Source organism: Saccopteryx bilineata, chromosome 5, assembly GCF_036850765.1.
Source record: "Saccopteryx bilineata isolate mSacBil1 chromosome 5, mSacBil1_pri_phased_curated, whole genome shotgun sequence".
NCBI classification, from domain to species: Eukaryota; Metazoa; Chordata; class Mammalia; order Chiroptera; family Emballonuridae; genus Saccopteryx; species Saccopteryx bilineata.
In genome coordinates this window covers 154,924,053-154,941,209 of record NC_089494.1, presented here as the reverse complement: position 1 = coordinate 154,941,209, position 17,157 = coordinate 154,924,053, and the positions used below count along the sequence as shown (strand labels likewise).

Below are 17,157 nucleotides of genomic sequence, written 5' to 3'. Positions count from 1 at the left end.
TTTGAAAATCAGCATAGGAGGCAGCTTGGTTCCAGCACAACAAGCTAGAACAACTGTATAATGGCTCTTTTCATGCCCACTTGTCTTCAGAGTTACAGTTTTTACCCCCTTCTTATCAACAGTTCTGTTAGGGACATCAAATTGAAGGGGGACTTCGTCTATATTTGCAATATGTCCCAACTCAAACTGATGTGTCTTCCAACACTGAATGACAAAATTATGAAAGTCAAGGATCTTTTGCTGGTAGCTTTCAGGCATCTTTTGGGCAAGTCTGGTGCGTGTACACATGCTTGGTCCATTCCCTTTCATGAACCTGAAGCACCAATTACATTGTCCTTTGAAATCAGTAACTTCTTTTTCATCAGCAGTTCTTGCCTCATGCTGAACCATCTTTGTGGACACAGGAATTCCAATTGCCCTTTGCTCTTCAATCCATATCTTCAGTTTCCTCTCTGAATTATGCCATTTTGCTGACTTTCCTCTCATGGCCGCCTTCTGCTGTGATGTTTTCAGTAGGATTTCTTCTTATAGCCAGTCTCAGATTGATTTCTCAGTTAAAGGAGGACCAAACTTACATTCAGCACCACAATTTCCAATCACTTTTGCAAACTGGATCACTTTTAACTTGAATTGAGCACTGTAGGAAAATCTTTTCTGAGCCATTTTGGGCAGAATGTGCCAAAACATAAACTGTAATATACCGGTAAGTGTGAAACAATGAGTGCAATGACAACAAACGCAAAAAAACAGGAAATGCAAATTTAAAAAAATTTACAACAATGAGCACAAAAACTAGTGTGAAAAAAGCCAGAAATGCAAGTAAAAAAATCTACAACCACTGTATAAGATGCACCCAGATTTTAGACCCTACATTTTTCAAAAAGGGGTGCATCTTATACATAAGGATATATGGTATGTTGGGTAAACAGATGTTTTCTTTAGGTTTGCTAGCTTTTATTGGGGCAGTGCCATGGTGTTTATTGACTATGGAAGGCTGCCTGTGCTTGCCCTCAGGATAGCAGTTTGCAAATTGGACAGCCTGCCTGCTTAGGCAGGGCTATTGTTTGTTGGAGAAGGCATTTTTTTTACCCCCAGCCTGTTTTGCAGAGCAGTGTGTGTGTGGGGGGGAATCTGAGGGTAGTCCGGGAGAGTCCAGAGAATGAGTTGGGGCTTTGAGAGTCTTGAGTGAGAGGGAAGCTGTCTTCCCTGCCTGTTTGTTTGCTGGCCCTTAACGAGACAGAGTGGCCCACCATTTTCCAGCTTCACTGTTCCTTTACTGTCTGTCCAAATCCAATGAAAACCTGCATGGCCATGGTGGCAGCCACTGGCCTTACAACATACCTCAGAGATGCTATGGGTTTGGTTTCAGACCACCGCAATAAAGCGAGTCATGAGTTTTTTGGTTTCCCAGTGCACATAAATAATGTTTACACCAAAATGTAGTCTATTAAATGTGCAATAGCATTATATCTTAGAAAACAATGTACATGCCTTAACTAAAAAATACTTTATTGCTGAAAAATGCTAAACATCATCTAGCTTTCATCAAGTTGAAATCTTTGCTGGTGGAGAGTCTAGTAAAAAAAAAATCGCAGTGACACAAAGAAAACCAGTTAGAAGGTGACGGAAGACAATCGGACTTTGGGTGATGGGAATGCAGTATAATCAAATGTCAAAATAACCTGGAGATGTTGTCTCTGAACATATGTACCCTGATTTATCAATGTCACCCCATTAATATAAAAAAATATTTAAAAAATCGCAGTGATTGCGATGAAAAATAAAGCAAAGTGCAATAGGAGGCTATAACTGTAGTTTGGTGTGTTAAAAGAACTTGCTGCCAGGGGTAAAACCTACCATCAGACTAAAGTCCATAGTTTTTTCAACTAAGTTCACTCCTTCAATTGGTTTTAGGGAATTAGTTACATTTCATCCCAGGCTGTGAAGCTTCTGAATTTGTTAGAACCTAATTATGAAAAAGAAAATGGAATTGAACGCATTACAGAGCAAATTGGTTTTTATACACACAGACTTCTGAGTTAAAAGTAATAAATTGAATTCAATTCCAGCTGCAGACAGTTTTTCCAAAGTAAGCTTCCTTGTAAGTTGTATTAGGTATATATATTTTAATTCTCTAGTTCAACTATTTTTCCCCATGAAATTTGTTTTGCTTCAAGTACAGCACTTTTTTTTTTCCTATTTTGTTGAATTAGAGAGACTACTGGGATTCCATTTTAATTTTATTGATTTTTAGATAAAGAGAAAGGAAGGGAGAAAGAAAGGACGAAGGAAGGGGGGGAGAAAGAGAGAAGCATTCATTTATTGTTCCACTTACTTATACTTTCATTGGTTGATTCTCATATGTGACCTAACCAGGATCAACCAGCAACCTTGGCACATCCAGGAGTTGCTGAGCAACTGAGCTACCATGGCTCAGTGGATAAAGCATCCACGCAATGTGCCAGAGGTCCAGGTTCAACCTCAGGCAGGGCACCTACGTAGAAGCAATCAATGGGTGCACAACTAAGTGAAATGTTTCTCTCTCTCCCAAATCAATGGGAAGAGATTAAAGAAAAACAAGATTTAAGGTATTTCCAATGAACACTTTGAAAAGTCAAAGTTTTCTTATTTCGTGGCTTGGGATTCACAGAAATACCAAATGCGTGGCAAAAGGTGGAACCCTTAAATTAATCACAGAACTCTATGGCTACTGACTTATATGGCTACGGGAATGCCACGAATCCTCCATTCAAAATTAAGAGTCAAGGCACAACCCCAAGCTGCGGGACAGCACAGGGTGATAGGTAGAAGTCAGCTGACACTTCCCACTTCTATGCAGCAAAGGGAGCCAGCTCCAAGAAACTGCAGTCTTTCCGCCCAGTTCAGAGGCCAGGGACGCACTTGTCATACAGCAGAGACCCAAGAGAACCCTGCAAATGGTTCTAAACCAGGAGAAGCGTTCACCCAGGGAAACTACCCAACTCCCACGCACACCCCTACGTCCTACACTAGTGGTCCGCAAACGGGGCCGGAGAGCCACATGCAGCTCTTTGGCCCCTTGAGTCTGGCTTTACCACAAAATACCACGTGCAGATACCGGGATGTCCGTAGGTCGGGCAACGGGGAGACAGGCCGCAGGATACAACAGCACCGGGGATGCGCACGGGATTCATGCAGAGTCAGTTAGCATGTGGCTCCCCAGCGGGGTTTGCCGACCACTGTCCTACACAACTGGCTCATAGGAACCCACACACCGGAAACAAACAGAAGAAAGTGCCACGTCGAAGGCGTGGGTTGACGTAAGCGCGGCCACGTCAGGTGCCGTTCTTCCGGCGATGGGTGGTCCCCAGATCGGGAAGGGAGGAGGAGCGGGGGCGGGGCTTGGGACTGTTGAGACTTTGGTGGGTAGGTGGGTTCAGAGAGGACTACGGGTCGGCATTGGGCTCAGTGGGCTCGAAACAAAGGACGCTCCGGCAGGGACGCGGCGCGGCGCCTTCCGACCGGTAGGCGAGCGGCCGAAGACGGCTTCTCCGCCACCCATTTCCCTCTCGGTGCGGGCTTAGTCGGCTACTCCTTGGTACTCCACAGCCCGCGCCGCGGTCGGGGCCCCGGCGCAGCGGCACCTGCTGCTCAGGGACCCCGCGGCCGGCCCAGCTGCTCATGATGGGGCTGATCTTCGCTAAACTGTGGAGCCTCTTCTGTAACCAAGGTGAGGAGGATGGAGCTGCGCAACCGCTCGGATCCGTGGAACGGGCTCTGGCCGCGGAAGGGAACAGCAGGAGGCTGGGCTCTTGGTGGAGACAGATGTTCTGAGACGCAGAGAAGTGACTTAGTCAAGGGAGCGAGTAGAAATTCAGTACTTTAGGCTGGGAGAAGGTGCAGGAGAAACCTGATGTGTCGGAGAAATGGGGAGGCGTTTCGGTGTCCCAGAACTCAAACTAAAAATTTCTGGATATTAGTGAAGCTAAGAGGAAAGCACCTCTTGGTACCTGGAGGCATTTGGGGTGCCTTTTACGTTTCAAATTAAACATCCTAAGTCTTGCCCTAGGGTAAGTGTCCTCACTGAAACTTACCAACTTTTTTTTTTTTTTTTTTAAACCAGTGCTGCTTTGTTTTCCGACCTGCTCTTTAAGCCAGTGCGCCTTCATGTTCACGTTCTCCCTTATTTCGCCGGTTTTCAGGACTCGGGACGAGTCGCCCTTTTGAAATACATGGCTTTTTGGAAATCATCCTTAATTCTTTAATCCTTTCCTAGATGTTAGAAAACTAAAGGCTTCTGGTTCTGGGTAGGATCTTGCGTGTCCGTAATTAGTCTAGAACTGGTTATGAGACATCTGGAAGTTGCAAGTCCAAAGGGCCAAGAAGTTGTAAAACCTGTTTTGAGTAAGAGAATGAAATGTGATGTCTTCTGAAGAAGGAATACCCAGACAAAAAAGGAGTGACTATAGGTCAAGTTTTAGGTGTTCATTTAATATTTTCTTAGTAATTGAAATCAGTTTCATTTTGCGTTTAATACCTGGACATAATAAAACTAGTTTTATGATGATACCAATTTGTTACTGCTAATGTGTATCTTTTTTTCTGGATTTAAGAAATGGAGACTAGGAAATGGTTTTAGTTCACTTGTTCCATTGGTTGATAGGGACACTAAAATATTTTTCAAAGCTATAAATATAGATATAGATATACACATATGTAAATATTTAGCACAGAAACCACTTTTTTTGTGTGACAGAGACAGAGTCACAAATAGGAACAGACAGGAAGGGAGAGAGATGAGAAACATCAGTGCTTTGTGGCGGTTCCTTAGTTGCTCATTGATTTCTCATATGTTCCTTGACGGGGGGGGGGGGGGGGGGGTGCTACAGCAGACCGAGTGACCCCTTGCTTGAGCCAGCGACCTTGGGCTCAAGCTGGTGAACTTTGCTCAAACCCGATGAGCCGGTGCTCAAGCTGGCGACCTCGGGGGTCTCGAATCTGGGTTCTCCGCGTCCTAGTCCGACGCTCTATCCTTTGCGCCACCGCCTGGTCAGGCCAGAAACCACTTTTCAAGTGAATTTCATAGTGGCCAGAATTGATCTCCTTATGAATATTAATCATAAATGTAATGCATTATTTTTTCAGCAGTTTATATTTTCTACCCCTTGTTATATAAATTCACTATTTAAAGACATGCTAAAAAGTATATTCTTACAATAATCACCTACCTACCTTCTCCTGTAGTTTAAGAAATAAAACATTACCAAAGTCATTGGTTCTCTCTGGTATACTGTCCCATTCCTCTTTCTCCCTCTGTTTTATTACTGCTCTTTATCTTGCTTTTTGAGTTTTCCTTAATCAGTAAAAGGGATGAGGATATAAAGGGAAAATTCAGGAGATAATGAAAGGCATTCGTGGACAGCTTTTATAGTCTAATAACTGTTCAGGTCTCCTAAATTCTCATGACTATTTAGATATTTCCTTTAACTTTCCTGTTGTCTATTTTTGTTTGTTTGTTTTTGGGGTTTTTTCTGTTGTATATTTAGTACTAGTGCTTTCTTCTGTCTTTTTATTCTCATTGATTCATGCCACTAACATTTAGTCATAGGACATAAACTAGGCTTTAGACTTAGGCATAGGAGATTCAAAGATTTTGAAAACAAATAGAAAAGATACAAAGTTACTTGCTCTTATAGTGCTCAAAGATCAGTACTTGACGGAAGTAGGAAAAAATGCAGTGAGGTAAAGGATTTAACTGATAAGTATAGAAGTGTGGTGGTTGATGGCACCAAAAGGAAATGATGAATTTTTCTCACGTGGTTCCTGGAAGACTACAGAAAAAGGTATACCTGGACTTTTATGATAAGTAGGAGTTTACAAAGCATGCTAGCCAGCTAAGTAAAAGGGGCATGTTATTCTAGGTAGAAGGACTGATAATATGCAAATAGGAGGGAAATTAATTTGGTTTATGAAAGGAGGCTGAAAATACTTTAGTTTAATGTGGCTGTATTTTAGTTTGCCTGTGGGGGAGTTAAGAGGAGATGATGTTGGAAAGGTAACCAGGGGAACCACATCCCATACATAGCGCCTTACTTGCTTGTTGACTGAGACTTTAAACTGTACAGAGGAAGCCATAGAATAGTTGAACAGTTTAGTCATGGTATGTTATTTTTTAGGTCAAGGGTTGATACTTTAGTCGTGTATTTTTACTTTCTATATGGACAAATTAACTGACAATCTGAACATTAATTTTAAGGTACAAGACTGATTACTTCAACACACTTATCAATAAAAGAATTTCAAAATCTTGATTATCTTTATAAAGATAATTGTTTTGTATATCTCTATTATTGTGTGTTTGTAAAAAATAAATACATGTCTATGATATCTTTAAACTGACCTCAAAAGTTTAACATTTCTTTCCTTTAATAGTCTTTTCCTTAAAAAATCAGTTATTTTTTGTATTATCCAGATTTAAGGATGATGTAATTTGGGTTTAATGGTAGTTAGTTAATTTTCAGAACCAAATAATGAGATTTTAATTTTATTATCTAAACAATCATTATCAGTGAATTTCATGTCTTGAGCACTGACAGCCAATTTTTTTTTTTTATTCATTTTAGAGAGGAGAGGGAGAGACAGAGAGAGAGAGAGAGAGAGAGAGAGAGGAGAGACAGAGAGAGAGAACCGGGGGGGGGGGGGGGGAGGAGCTGGAAGCATCAACTCCCATATGTGCCTTGACCAGGCAAGCCCAGGGTTTCGAACCGGCGACCTCAGCATTTCCAGATCGACGCTTTATCCACTGCGCCACCACAGGTCAGGCTGACAGCCAATTTTTTAAGGTATTGTTATTGTTCTGACTGCTCAGATCTGGTGTCTTTCATTTTCCTCTTTAGCTTATTCTGCTCTTAATTTGGACTTTTTTTCTGGTTTCAAACATATGAAACTTAAACTTACCATCTGTCTGCTCCTTGTTTTCTGGAATATTCTTTATCCCTTACTTCAAATGGTTCAGATTTCTGATCAAATGTCACTTCTCAGAGAGGCCATCCCTGACCACTCTTCCCACCCCAATACTCATTCTCTATTTTTTGGACTAACATTGTTATGTGTAAAAATGTGTAATCATACATTTATTTGTTTACTTGTCTATTTTAAAAGAAATAACTTCCAAGTCATGAGCTTTGTCTTATTCACTGCTGTATCTCCAATCTAAACAATGTTTGTTTAATTTTTTGGTGTTTTTAAACATAAAATTTTATATCAAAGTGACATGTATACATTTTTTAAAGTTAAACGGCTAACTAAATAGCTAATGTCTTAGTGCTATTTATGGTAAATATATTAGTCCAATCTCTTTAATGTCTTGACTCTTTTCCAGTATATACTTCCATAATTTTTATTTATTAATTTTTTTACAGGGACAGAGGGAGAGTCAGAGAGAGGGATAGATAGGGACAGACAGACAGGAACGGAGAGAGATGAGAAGCATCGATCATCAGTTTTTCGTGGGGACACCTTAGTTGTTCATTGATTGCTTTCTCATATGTGCCTTGACCGGGGACCTTCAGCAGACCGAGTAACCCCTTGCTCGAGCCAGTGACCTTGGGTCCAAGCTGGTGAGCTTTTGCTCAAACCAAAGATGAGCCCACGGTCAAGCTGGCGACCTTGGTGTCTCGAACCTGGGTCCTTCCACATCCCACTCCCATGCTCTATCCATTGCGCCACCACCTGGTCAGGCCATAATTTTGAATAATATGCATGTATGGAAATTTTAAACATCATTTGTGTTTTATTTTGTTTTTGTTTCTTTGCCAAGTGACAGGAGGGGAGATAGAGAGACAGACTGCTTGTTGCACGTGCCCCAACCGGGGTCTACCAGGAACCCCTGTCTGGGGCCATGCTCTCAACCAAGGTATTTTTACCACCTGAGGCTGAGACTCTAGGAGCCATCCTCAGCACTCTGGTGCTCGAACCAATCAAGTCATGGCTGTGGGAGAGGAAGAGAGAGAGAGAGAGAAAGAGAGGGAGAAGTGAGGGGGGGTAGAGAAGCAGATGGCCCCTTCTCCTGTGTGCCCAAACAGGTAATCAGACCTGGGATATCCACACACCGGGCCAAAGCTTTACCAGTGAGCCAACTGGCCAGAGCCCATTTGTGTTTTTTAATTGAGATATAATTAACATATAACATTATTTTTAAAGGTGCAAATCATTTGTCCTATGATATAAAAGAAATTAGTACCTTTATGACCTTTCCTTCATCATTCCAATATAGATTTTAAGTTTAATCTGCACTTTCACTGTTGTAAATACACAGTTTTGTTACTGCTGAGCCACAGTGTGTTATAAATTGTTTCCCTTTCTCCACAACTTTTTCCCCCTAAATAATTACAACTTCTTATTGCTTTAGTTTCTTTGTACATTTGACTAAGTCAGGGGTCCCCACACTATGGCCCGCAGGCTGCATGCGGCCCCCTGAGGCCATTTATCCGGCCGCCACACTTCCGGAAGGGGCACCTCTTTCATTGGTGATCAGTGAGAGGAGCATAGTTCCCATTGAAATACTGGTCAGTTTGTTGATTTAAATTTACTTGTTCTTTATTTTAAATATTGTATTTGTTCCCGTTTTGTGTTTTTTGTTTTTTGTTTTGTTTTGTTTTGTTTTTATTTATTTATTCATTTTTTTAGAGGGGGGGAGAGAGAGAGAGAGAAAGAGAGAGAGAGAGAGAGAAGGGGGGGGAGGAGCAGGAAGCTTCAACTCCCATATGTGCCTTGACCAGGCAAGCCCAGGGTTTTGAACCAGCAACCTCAGCATTCCAGGTCAATGCTTTATCCACTGCGCCACCACAGGTCAGGCTCGTTTTGTTTTTATACTTTAAAATAAGATATGTGCAGTGTGCATAGGGATTTGTTCATAGTTCTTTTTATAGTCCGACCCTCCAACGGTCTGAGGGACAGTGAACTGGCCCCCTCTGTAAAAAGTTTGGGGACCCCTGGACTAAGGTATCTGGTGTTATTCAAAAATTCTCTGTAGAAGTTTTCCTATATTGCACCAATATGATAATTTATCCTTCTTCCCCATGCCCTCAGTATTCCTTCCTGCTTCCAGCTAGATTGTTTCCCTCTGTGCCTGGTACACACCTGTTCTGGACTTGTCTTTGCTGTCATTCTAGGTATTTACTTTTTATTAGAAATCATGTCCTTCTTTCTTTGCCCTTATTTTAATGAAGCACATCCTTCAGAAATTTCCTGCAAGGTTATCCAAAGTGATAACATTTTGCAATTTCAAATGCCTGAAAATGTGTTGTCTCTCCTCACTTTTGATTTGTAATTGGGCTGGGTATAGAACTCTTAGTTATAAGACATTTCTTTCAGAATTTTGAAGGTATTGATTATTGTCCTCCAGCTTCCAGTGTTGTTATGAAGACCAGTATTATTATTATGAGTATTTTCTATCCAGTAGACTAGAATTGTCTGTCTCTGGCATTTCTTAAATGTGAAAGAGTTGTACCTTGATTTGTTTGCTTGTTTGTTTACTGTGGTAGGCAATCTGGACCTTTTTTATATAAAGTTGTACTTTCTTTGGTTCTAGGAAAATTAAAAAAAATTTTTTTTTAGATTTATCGTATGCTATTAAGTTGATTATCAAGTATTCTTTTCTGTGTTACTAGGTTTTTGTTTGTTTTTTGAGTTCTATTTTCTGGGATATTTTCTTTGTCTTATCGTTCTCCTATTTAATATTTTCATTCAGTTATATTTTTAATGTATAAACAATTTTCTTGCTTAATTTTACTTTTTTAATTCTTGTGGAATTATTTCATAATGCTGTGTCATTAAGTTTCTTTCAACCTTTCTTTTCCCTAATTTTCTGTTTCTATTTATTTTTATATTATCCTTTTACATTGCAAGCTTTCCCCATAAATCTTTTAAGTAATTCCATTGCATAGATATAGCACGTTTTGTTTATTCATTTGCAGCGTGATGAGTTGTAATACTGTAAATACCATTAAGATTTTTTGTAGACATGTTTTCATTTCTCTTAAGTGAATAGCTAGGAGTATAATTTTTAGGTCATAAACTTAATATATGATTAATTTTATGAGAAACAGATTGTTTTCCAAAGTAGTAATAATTTTTATACTCTAACTAGCAATATTTGACACTTCTACTTGTTCCACATCCCTATCAACATTGGTTTTTAACTTCAGCTATTCTGTTAGATGTGTAGTGCTATCTCATTTTGCTTTTAACGTGCAGTCCGTTGTTGACTGTTGGTGTTAAGCACTTTTTTAGGTGCTTATTGCCCATTTGTATATCTTTCTTTGCAGAATGGTCAAGTATTTTGTCCATTTAAAAAATGTTCTTGTCTAAAATACTATATATAATTACTTATGTATTCTGGATTTTTTTTTTTTTTTTTTTTTTTTTTTTTTTTTTTTTTTTTTTACGGAGGGAGTCAGAGAGAGGGACAAGACAGACAGGAAGAGAGAGATGAGAAGCATTAATTCTTCATTGCAGCACCTTAGTTGCTCAATGATTACTTTCTCCGCTTGGTCAGGCTGTATTCTGGAATTGAGTCCTTTGTCAGATTTATGTTTTGTGAATATTTTACCCAGTTTGTGGATTCCCTATTCATTTTCTAATGGGAATTTTTCCTCAGTGGAAAATTTTAATTTGGTATAGTCTAATTTCTCAATTTTTTTTCTAGTAGCTGTTGCTTTCTGTGTCCTGTTCCTTTCATCTAGACGCTTTAGCTGTTACATGTTACACCTATAAGCTGTCTCAAATTATTTTGGGTCTATGATATGAGAGGGGTTGGAATTCACTATTTGTTTACATGGATAGCTGCTTGTTCTAGTGTAATTTACGAAAGACTTGCTTTGGAGCCTTTGTTGAAATAGAAATGATATATTTCTTATCTCTTTTGCGTTGATCTGTATGTCTATCCCTGTGCCATACTATACTACACCATGATTACTGTACTATTTCATAGTAAATTTTGAAATCCAATGTATCAGTACTCTTTGTTATAATTTTTTTTAAAGAAAAGATTTAAAATTTTCAATGTTTTTATTTATTGATTTTCTTTTAAAGATAGAGGCAAAGAAAGGGGCAGGGGAGGAGTGGGAAGCATCATCTCATAGGGGTGCTTCTCCTATGTGTATGTTTTATTTTATGTTTATTTGCTTCCATCTACTTACTTTGAATATGTTTTTGTCTATTTTTCCTTTCATATATAAACATTTTAAATTTAAAATGTCTCTCTTAAATACTGCTAGATGTTAAAATATGCAATTTTATTATTTGTTTCCTGTTTAATTTCTGCTTTTTGTTGTTACTTTATTCTCCTTTTCTTTCTTTGGGTTAACTTTTAATTTTTAGGATTCCATTTTTATTTATTTATTTATTTATTTATTTTGTGACAGAGTCAGAGAGAGGGACAGATAGAGACAGACAAGAAGGGAGAGAAATGAGAAGCATCAATTTTTCATTGGGTCTCCTTACTTGTTTTTGATTGCTTTCTCATATGTGCCTTGACCAGGGCACCACAGCAGAGCGAGTGGCAGAGCTGGCTCCAGCCAGCGATCATGGGGATCATGTCTGTGATGCTGTGCTCAAGCTGGTGAGCCTGTGCTCAAGCTGGTGACCTTGGGGTTTCTAACCTGAGTCCTCTGTGTCCCAGTCCAGTGCTCTATCCATTGCTGTACCGCCTGGTCAGGCCCATTTTTATTTTTTTATTGGCTATTTTTACAGTGTCCTTTTGCATTATTTCCATGGTCCTTCAAGAGATTGCATCATACATCCCTACCTTTTTTTTTTGCAATCTACTTAAAATTAGTAATGTGAGAACTTTGAAACTATACAGTTACACTCCCCCCTTTCCTTGTCCTTTATAACCACACAAGGTATATATCATATGTATTTTACCTAAATGTTATAAACTTCACAATATAGTAGTATAATTTTTGCTGTAAACAGTTGCATGTTCTTTAAAGTTTTAAGAGGATAAAATTTTATATTTACTCATTTTACTATTTTTGATGGTTTAAATTTCCATATAGCATAATTTTCCTTCAAGCTAAAGAACACATTTTTATAATGTAGTGGTGATGATGCATTCTCTCAGTTTTGTTGTTGTTGTTGTTGTGAAGTAATATACTTAAATCCGTGTGTTACATAGAGATACCAAGTCCAAATGAATTTTTTAGGAGTTTATTAGACAGCTAGCTACACGGGGCACAATCCCAAATCATGTAGAAAGTCCCTACCGTTCTGTGGCTGATTTTATAGACCAAATCCCATACTGGTTGGCGTGGGTAAGAAGGGGCTTGTGATCCCTTTGTCTAGAACAGTGGTCGGCAAACTCATTAGTCAACTGAGCCAAATATCAACAGTACGATTGAAATTTCTTTTGAGAACCAAATTTTTTATCTTCAACTATATAGGTAGGTACATTGTTATTAACTTAATTAGTGTACTCCTAAACTGGCCTTTGCTAAATCTGATTTAGGTAAGTTCACTGAGGTCGACCCCTTCCAACTCTCCCATCCACACTCGTTTTGTATACTTGCCTCATCTATCTCCTTTCGTTCACCCTCTCTATACGTCCAAACCATCTCAACATGCCTTTCTCAGTCCTCGACACTACATCTTATTTCACTCCACAATGCTCCCTAAAACTAACTTAATAAACTTTACTTAAAGTTTTAAGTCTTAGTTAAACTATAGGTACATTGAATAAAACTTGATATCATACTTAATAACAATATTATTTATTGATAAGATTAAATTGTAAGGTATTCATAAAATTAAATCATGACAATGACTGACAAACACTAATGTGAACAATGCCCATGCATCTTCTTGGAAAGTTGGGGTAAGTCAGGTTTGAATGTTGTTGTTTTTAATTTTAGGCATGATTCCAGATTCTCATCAATAAGACGACTTCTTGATTTACTCTTGATAAGGTTCATTCCTGAAAGTGATTGTTCGCATGAATATGTAGACCCAAATAAGGAAAGAACAGCAAACGCTAGTTTTTTCAGCTGATTATTATTATTAGCATTTTTAGTCTGTTTCACATGGTTTTGTTTTCTCATGGCTGAGAACTTACATATTTTAGTAATTTAGTTTATCAAATGTTAATACATGTAGCTACATGATAAATTAGAATAAGGTTCTAAAATCCTTGTATCATCGTTATAGACTTTCATTTTATTAATAGTATCATTTGGTATTACACAGTTTCTTAGTCCATTTTAAGACATAAACTGAACACATATAAAGGTCAAATCACAAAAAATTAATTTCTTAGAGTGGAAACAGGATTTGGGGACAGAAGTCTAGTCCTTTGTGAATATTTCAGACCGTCATAATTTAGCTAAGGGATTCCTTTAGTATTTACAATTTCTTAAAAATTTAGAATTCTTGACCCTTTTCTGAGATGGCTTCTAATCAGCCATATTCTTTTTCGTGTTCAATTATATATAACCTGTGAAAGCAGTGAGATTTTCATATTTTCTCTTTGAAATTATTTGGTCTACTAATTTTGGACAACGTGAAATACCCTGATGGGGGTGGGGGATGGCTTTGCTGGAGGCCCTTGCCCTGTCCCGGGAAGTTTTCCCCATGGCTAGAAAGAAGTCAGAGGGCATTTTGCGCTTTTGGCAAAGTGCTCAGAGACTGGTGAAGTGTATCTTTGTAATTGTTGAAATTGTATGATTTGTCATGTTGTAATTCGTGTAATGTGCTTAATTTCCTTGTGCAAGAATACGTGTGCTTTAGATTGTGAAGTGAGCAAAAGGGGTGGAATGTTGGTCAAATAAGTTTGTAAATATGATATTTATAGGTTTGCTCGCTTATAGTTTGTATTGGGTGTGGGGGACAGGCTGTAAGCAGGCCTGGTCATTATAGCCTAAGGCTTAGTTTCAAGACTAAGCTTTTCCCCACACCCTTGAAGGATTGCATGATGTGGGGTGGTGCACTCTCATGAGGAATCCCATTATGCCTCAGATATGTGACTTTGTATCAGAGACTGCCTTGTTTGTATATTGGATTAAAGGTTTTGATTTCTATACTATAAAATGGGGCAGTCAGGGAGCTTGCTCATTCTCAGTTCCTGAGATTAGCATTAGTGAGGAGAGCAGAGAAAGGCCACATGGAAGAGAGGAGAAGCAGCCAAGATGGTGGAGTGCTAAGGAGAAGCCAGTTTGTGCAGAGTTTATGTAGAGAGGAGGAGATGGAGAACAGAGGTACGTAAGGCTTGTGAGGTAGAAACTTTGATTCTAGGAAATTCGGATAAGTCAGTGGCTTTGGGAGCCCTGAATGGAAAGGGAAGTGTTTTCCTACTGTGTGTATTTCTTGCCTGCCAGGTGCAAGCTAAGATTAAAGCTAATGTCCCACCAGTTCTTGGCTCCACCATTTCTTTACCCTCTGCCTGAATCCAATGGGAACCTGCATGTGAATGGCCACAATGGCGGCTCCTGGCCATACATTCCACCCCCCAAATTACCCAACATAACCTATTAGTAAATTTACATAGACAATTTAGTAGGATCAGCATTTTAAAAAGGAATGAATATTTTAAAATAGAAACAAAAAGTAAAAGTACTGTTTTGTGAATCTTTTGTTTCAGTTAGTGTGTCCTAAGTCATATTATAAAATTGCTTATTTTCAGTGAGTTGGGGAAAGGGAAGGATCTTTGGTCGCGGTTTCCTTAGGTTCTTCAACCTGGCCTTTGACCTTGGAATATTCTTTATCTGTATTTAATCCCGTTGTTTACCTGAGGGTTGTCTATCCAATAAGCTATTCTTATTATTATTATAAGACTGTAAGACTTAATTTGTTTCCAGGGGGAAGGCATCAGGTTGGGAGACTATTAGCCAAACTTCCCAACAATATAACTTTAGGCAAGTTATTTAAACTAAGACTCAGTTTCCTTATCTGGGAAATGAGGCATGATATCACTTTCTCATAGAATGATTGTAGGGATTAATTTCCATAATGCCTGTAAAACAAACTGACAATCTAGAATATTCCTTTTTTATTATTGACATTTCATTTCCTTAGCTGAAGAGTTGGAATCTATATTTCACTTATCCTGAAGAATATTACTTTATGACACTTATATCTGATGCTTTGTACTAATGATCCTGTATTGTAAGTGCTTGTTTATATCCCCAGCTTTTAAGATTTTTGAGGGTAGAGATCTTGCCTTATTTGTCTTAGTCACAAATAATTACGGTCATGTATATAATGAACTCAATAAACGTTGAATTGTTGAATCATCAGATTTATACAGTTGCTTTTAACAAAATTTTGCATCCTGGAATATGGGTACAGAGGTGGGAATGGAAGCACTTGAGGAATTGGAGAGGGGAGTTCATATTTTATAGTAGAAAAAACTAAAAAAAGAAAAAAGTAAAAACTGGGAGACAAGTGCTAGTTTTACCCATGTTTACCAAAACACATTATTTGAGTTCATAATAGGACCTTCATTTCTTTTTCTATAAAATAAGCAAGGTGGCCCAGTTTAGTAGTTTCTTATGTTTTTAGAGAAGGAGATTCCTCAGAGATGCCTTATAAATAGCACATTTGTTGCTGAATAGGGAGAGAAGGTATAGATCTCAAGTTCTGAAGTCTGTTCCAAGCTGTAATATTTTATGATTTTATAATCAATACAATATAGAACAGAGTTAGTGTTTTAAGGCTTTTTTATCTCCAAGAGCTAGATTCCTTGGGTTCAGGCCTCAGGTCTCAGATTGTGACATCACATCCTCTGAAAATTTTACTACCTACTCCTTGTAATAATTCAGTCTTACTTTCATTGTATGAGATATACCAAACTTGCTAAGCCACTAAATTGGGTGATTTAGAGCATTTTTTATTATTTGTTTAGTTATATAGTTGTTTACATATTGTTTGCTTTTGTTATCTGTGTTAGTGCAGATATTGTATATTTAGAAAGTTGCAGTCCCTATTTCATAATATCTTTTGGACTACCTTATATCTCAAACTTGAAACTTCATAATTTTATCACATTTTAACAATGTAAAATAAATGTTAATACAGTATTTTACAATTTGTTAACACTGAGATTTATTGCTTTACTAAACATTTTTTCTCTTTTGTTAGTCTACAAAATGTTTTGTTTTTGTATCTCTACTAAAACTACAAATTGAGTTTAGCAAAAAATTTTTTTTAATTGGGTTAAGGGATAAACTCTTTTCAAACATTTTTTTTGTTAGCCATATTTTACCTGTACAGGAGCTCCTTGGATTATGACATAGTTTCGTTCATGCGACAGTGACGCAACCTGAATTTTGGTTTAAGTCAAAACACACTGTTGGGCAGATAAAATATATTATGCTCACTTTGTTAAAAATGGCGCTGCCCACGTGGAGGCCATTGCCCAGGTGATATTAATGTGTGTTGGGGGTGGGCTGTGGGCAGGCAGGATCCTTGTAGCCTGGGCTTGGTTTTGGGATTAAGCCTTTCCCACCCTTTTTGATGTGGGGTGGTACAATCCAATCATGCCTCAGAGAAGTGACTTTGTATCAGAGACTTCCCTATTTTGTATATTGGATTAAAGGTTTGGATTTCTACACTATAAAATGGGGGCAGAATGGGAGCTTGCGCTCTTGGTTCCTGAGATTATTAGCATTAGAACAGAGAGAAGAGAGAGCAGAGAGCAAAAAAGGCCACGTGGAGGAGGCCAGGAGAAGCAGCCAAGATGGCGGAGTGTTGAGTGAGAGGCCAGTTTGTGCAGAGTTTGTGCAGGGAGAAGGAAGGAGATGGGGAACAGAGATGAATAAGTCTGGTGAGCTTAAAAACCTTTGATTCTAGGAAACTCGGATAAGTCAGTAGCTTTGTGAGCACTGAATGTGAGTGGGTTTTGGAGCCCAGTGTGTGTTTTTACTTGCCCGCCAGGTGCAAGCTAAAATTAAAGAAAGTGGCCCATCAGTTTTTGGCTCCGTTGTTTCTTTACCGACTGTCCAAATCTAATGCGAACCTGCATGGGCCAGGCGTAGCGGCCCTGGCTGCTGGATTTACACACACCTTAGCCTAACACAAATGAAACACTTGTACTTGTAACAGTCCAAATGGCGTAGGTAAGCATACCAGGAAACACCAGCACCAACACCCTCACTCATACGTCATGTTACTGTGTATTTTTCC

The 17,157-nt window shown here is 38.6% G+C and overlaps 2 protein-coding genes across 3 annotated transcripts in view; one reads left to right on the top strand and one right to left on the bottom strand.

Annotated features, from left to right (window-relative positions):
• Positions 1-3,249, bottom strand: part of NSUN6 (NOP2/Sun RNA methyltransferase 6) — an 86,991-nt gene extending 83,742 nt beyond the window's left edge. The window contains exons 1-2 of the mRNA XM_066232434.1: positions 3,098-3,249; positions 1,858-1,966 (exon numbers count right to left, since the gene is read on the bottom strand). Coding sequence (XP_066088531.1) covers positions 1,858-1,875 — 18 coding nt within the window. The 5' untranslated portion in view covers positions 1,876-1,966; positions 3,098-3,249. The remainder of the gene's footprint in view (positions 1-1,857; positions 1,967-3,097) is intronic.
• A 131-nt stretch (positions 3,250-3,380) lies between these two features.
• ARL5B (ADP ribosylation factor like GTPase 5B) overlaps positions 3,381-17,157 on the top strand; it is a 37,926-nt gene continuing 24,149 nt past the window's right edge. For both annotated transcript variants that reach the window (XM_066279342.1, XM_066279341.1), the window contains exon 1: positions 3,381-3,709. In XM_066279342.1, the coding sequence (XP_066135439.1) occupies positions 3,661-3,709 (49 nt within the window). In that variant the 5' untranslated portion in view covers positions 3,381-3,660. The remainder of the gene's footprint in view (positions 3,710-17,157) is intronic.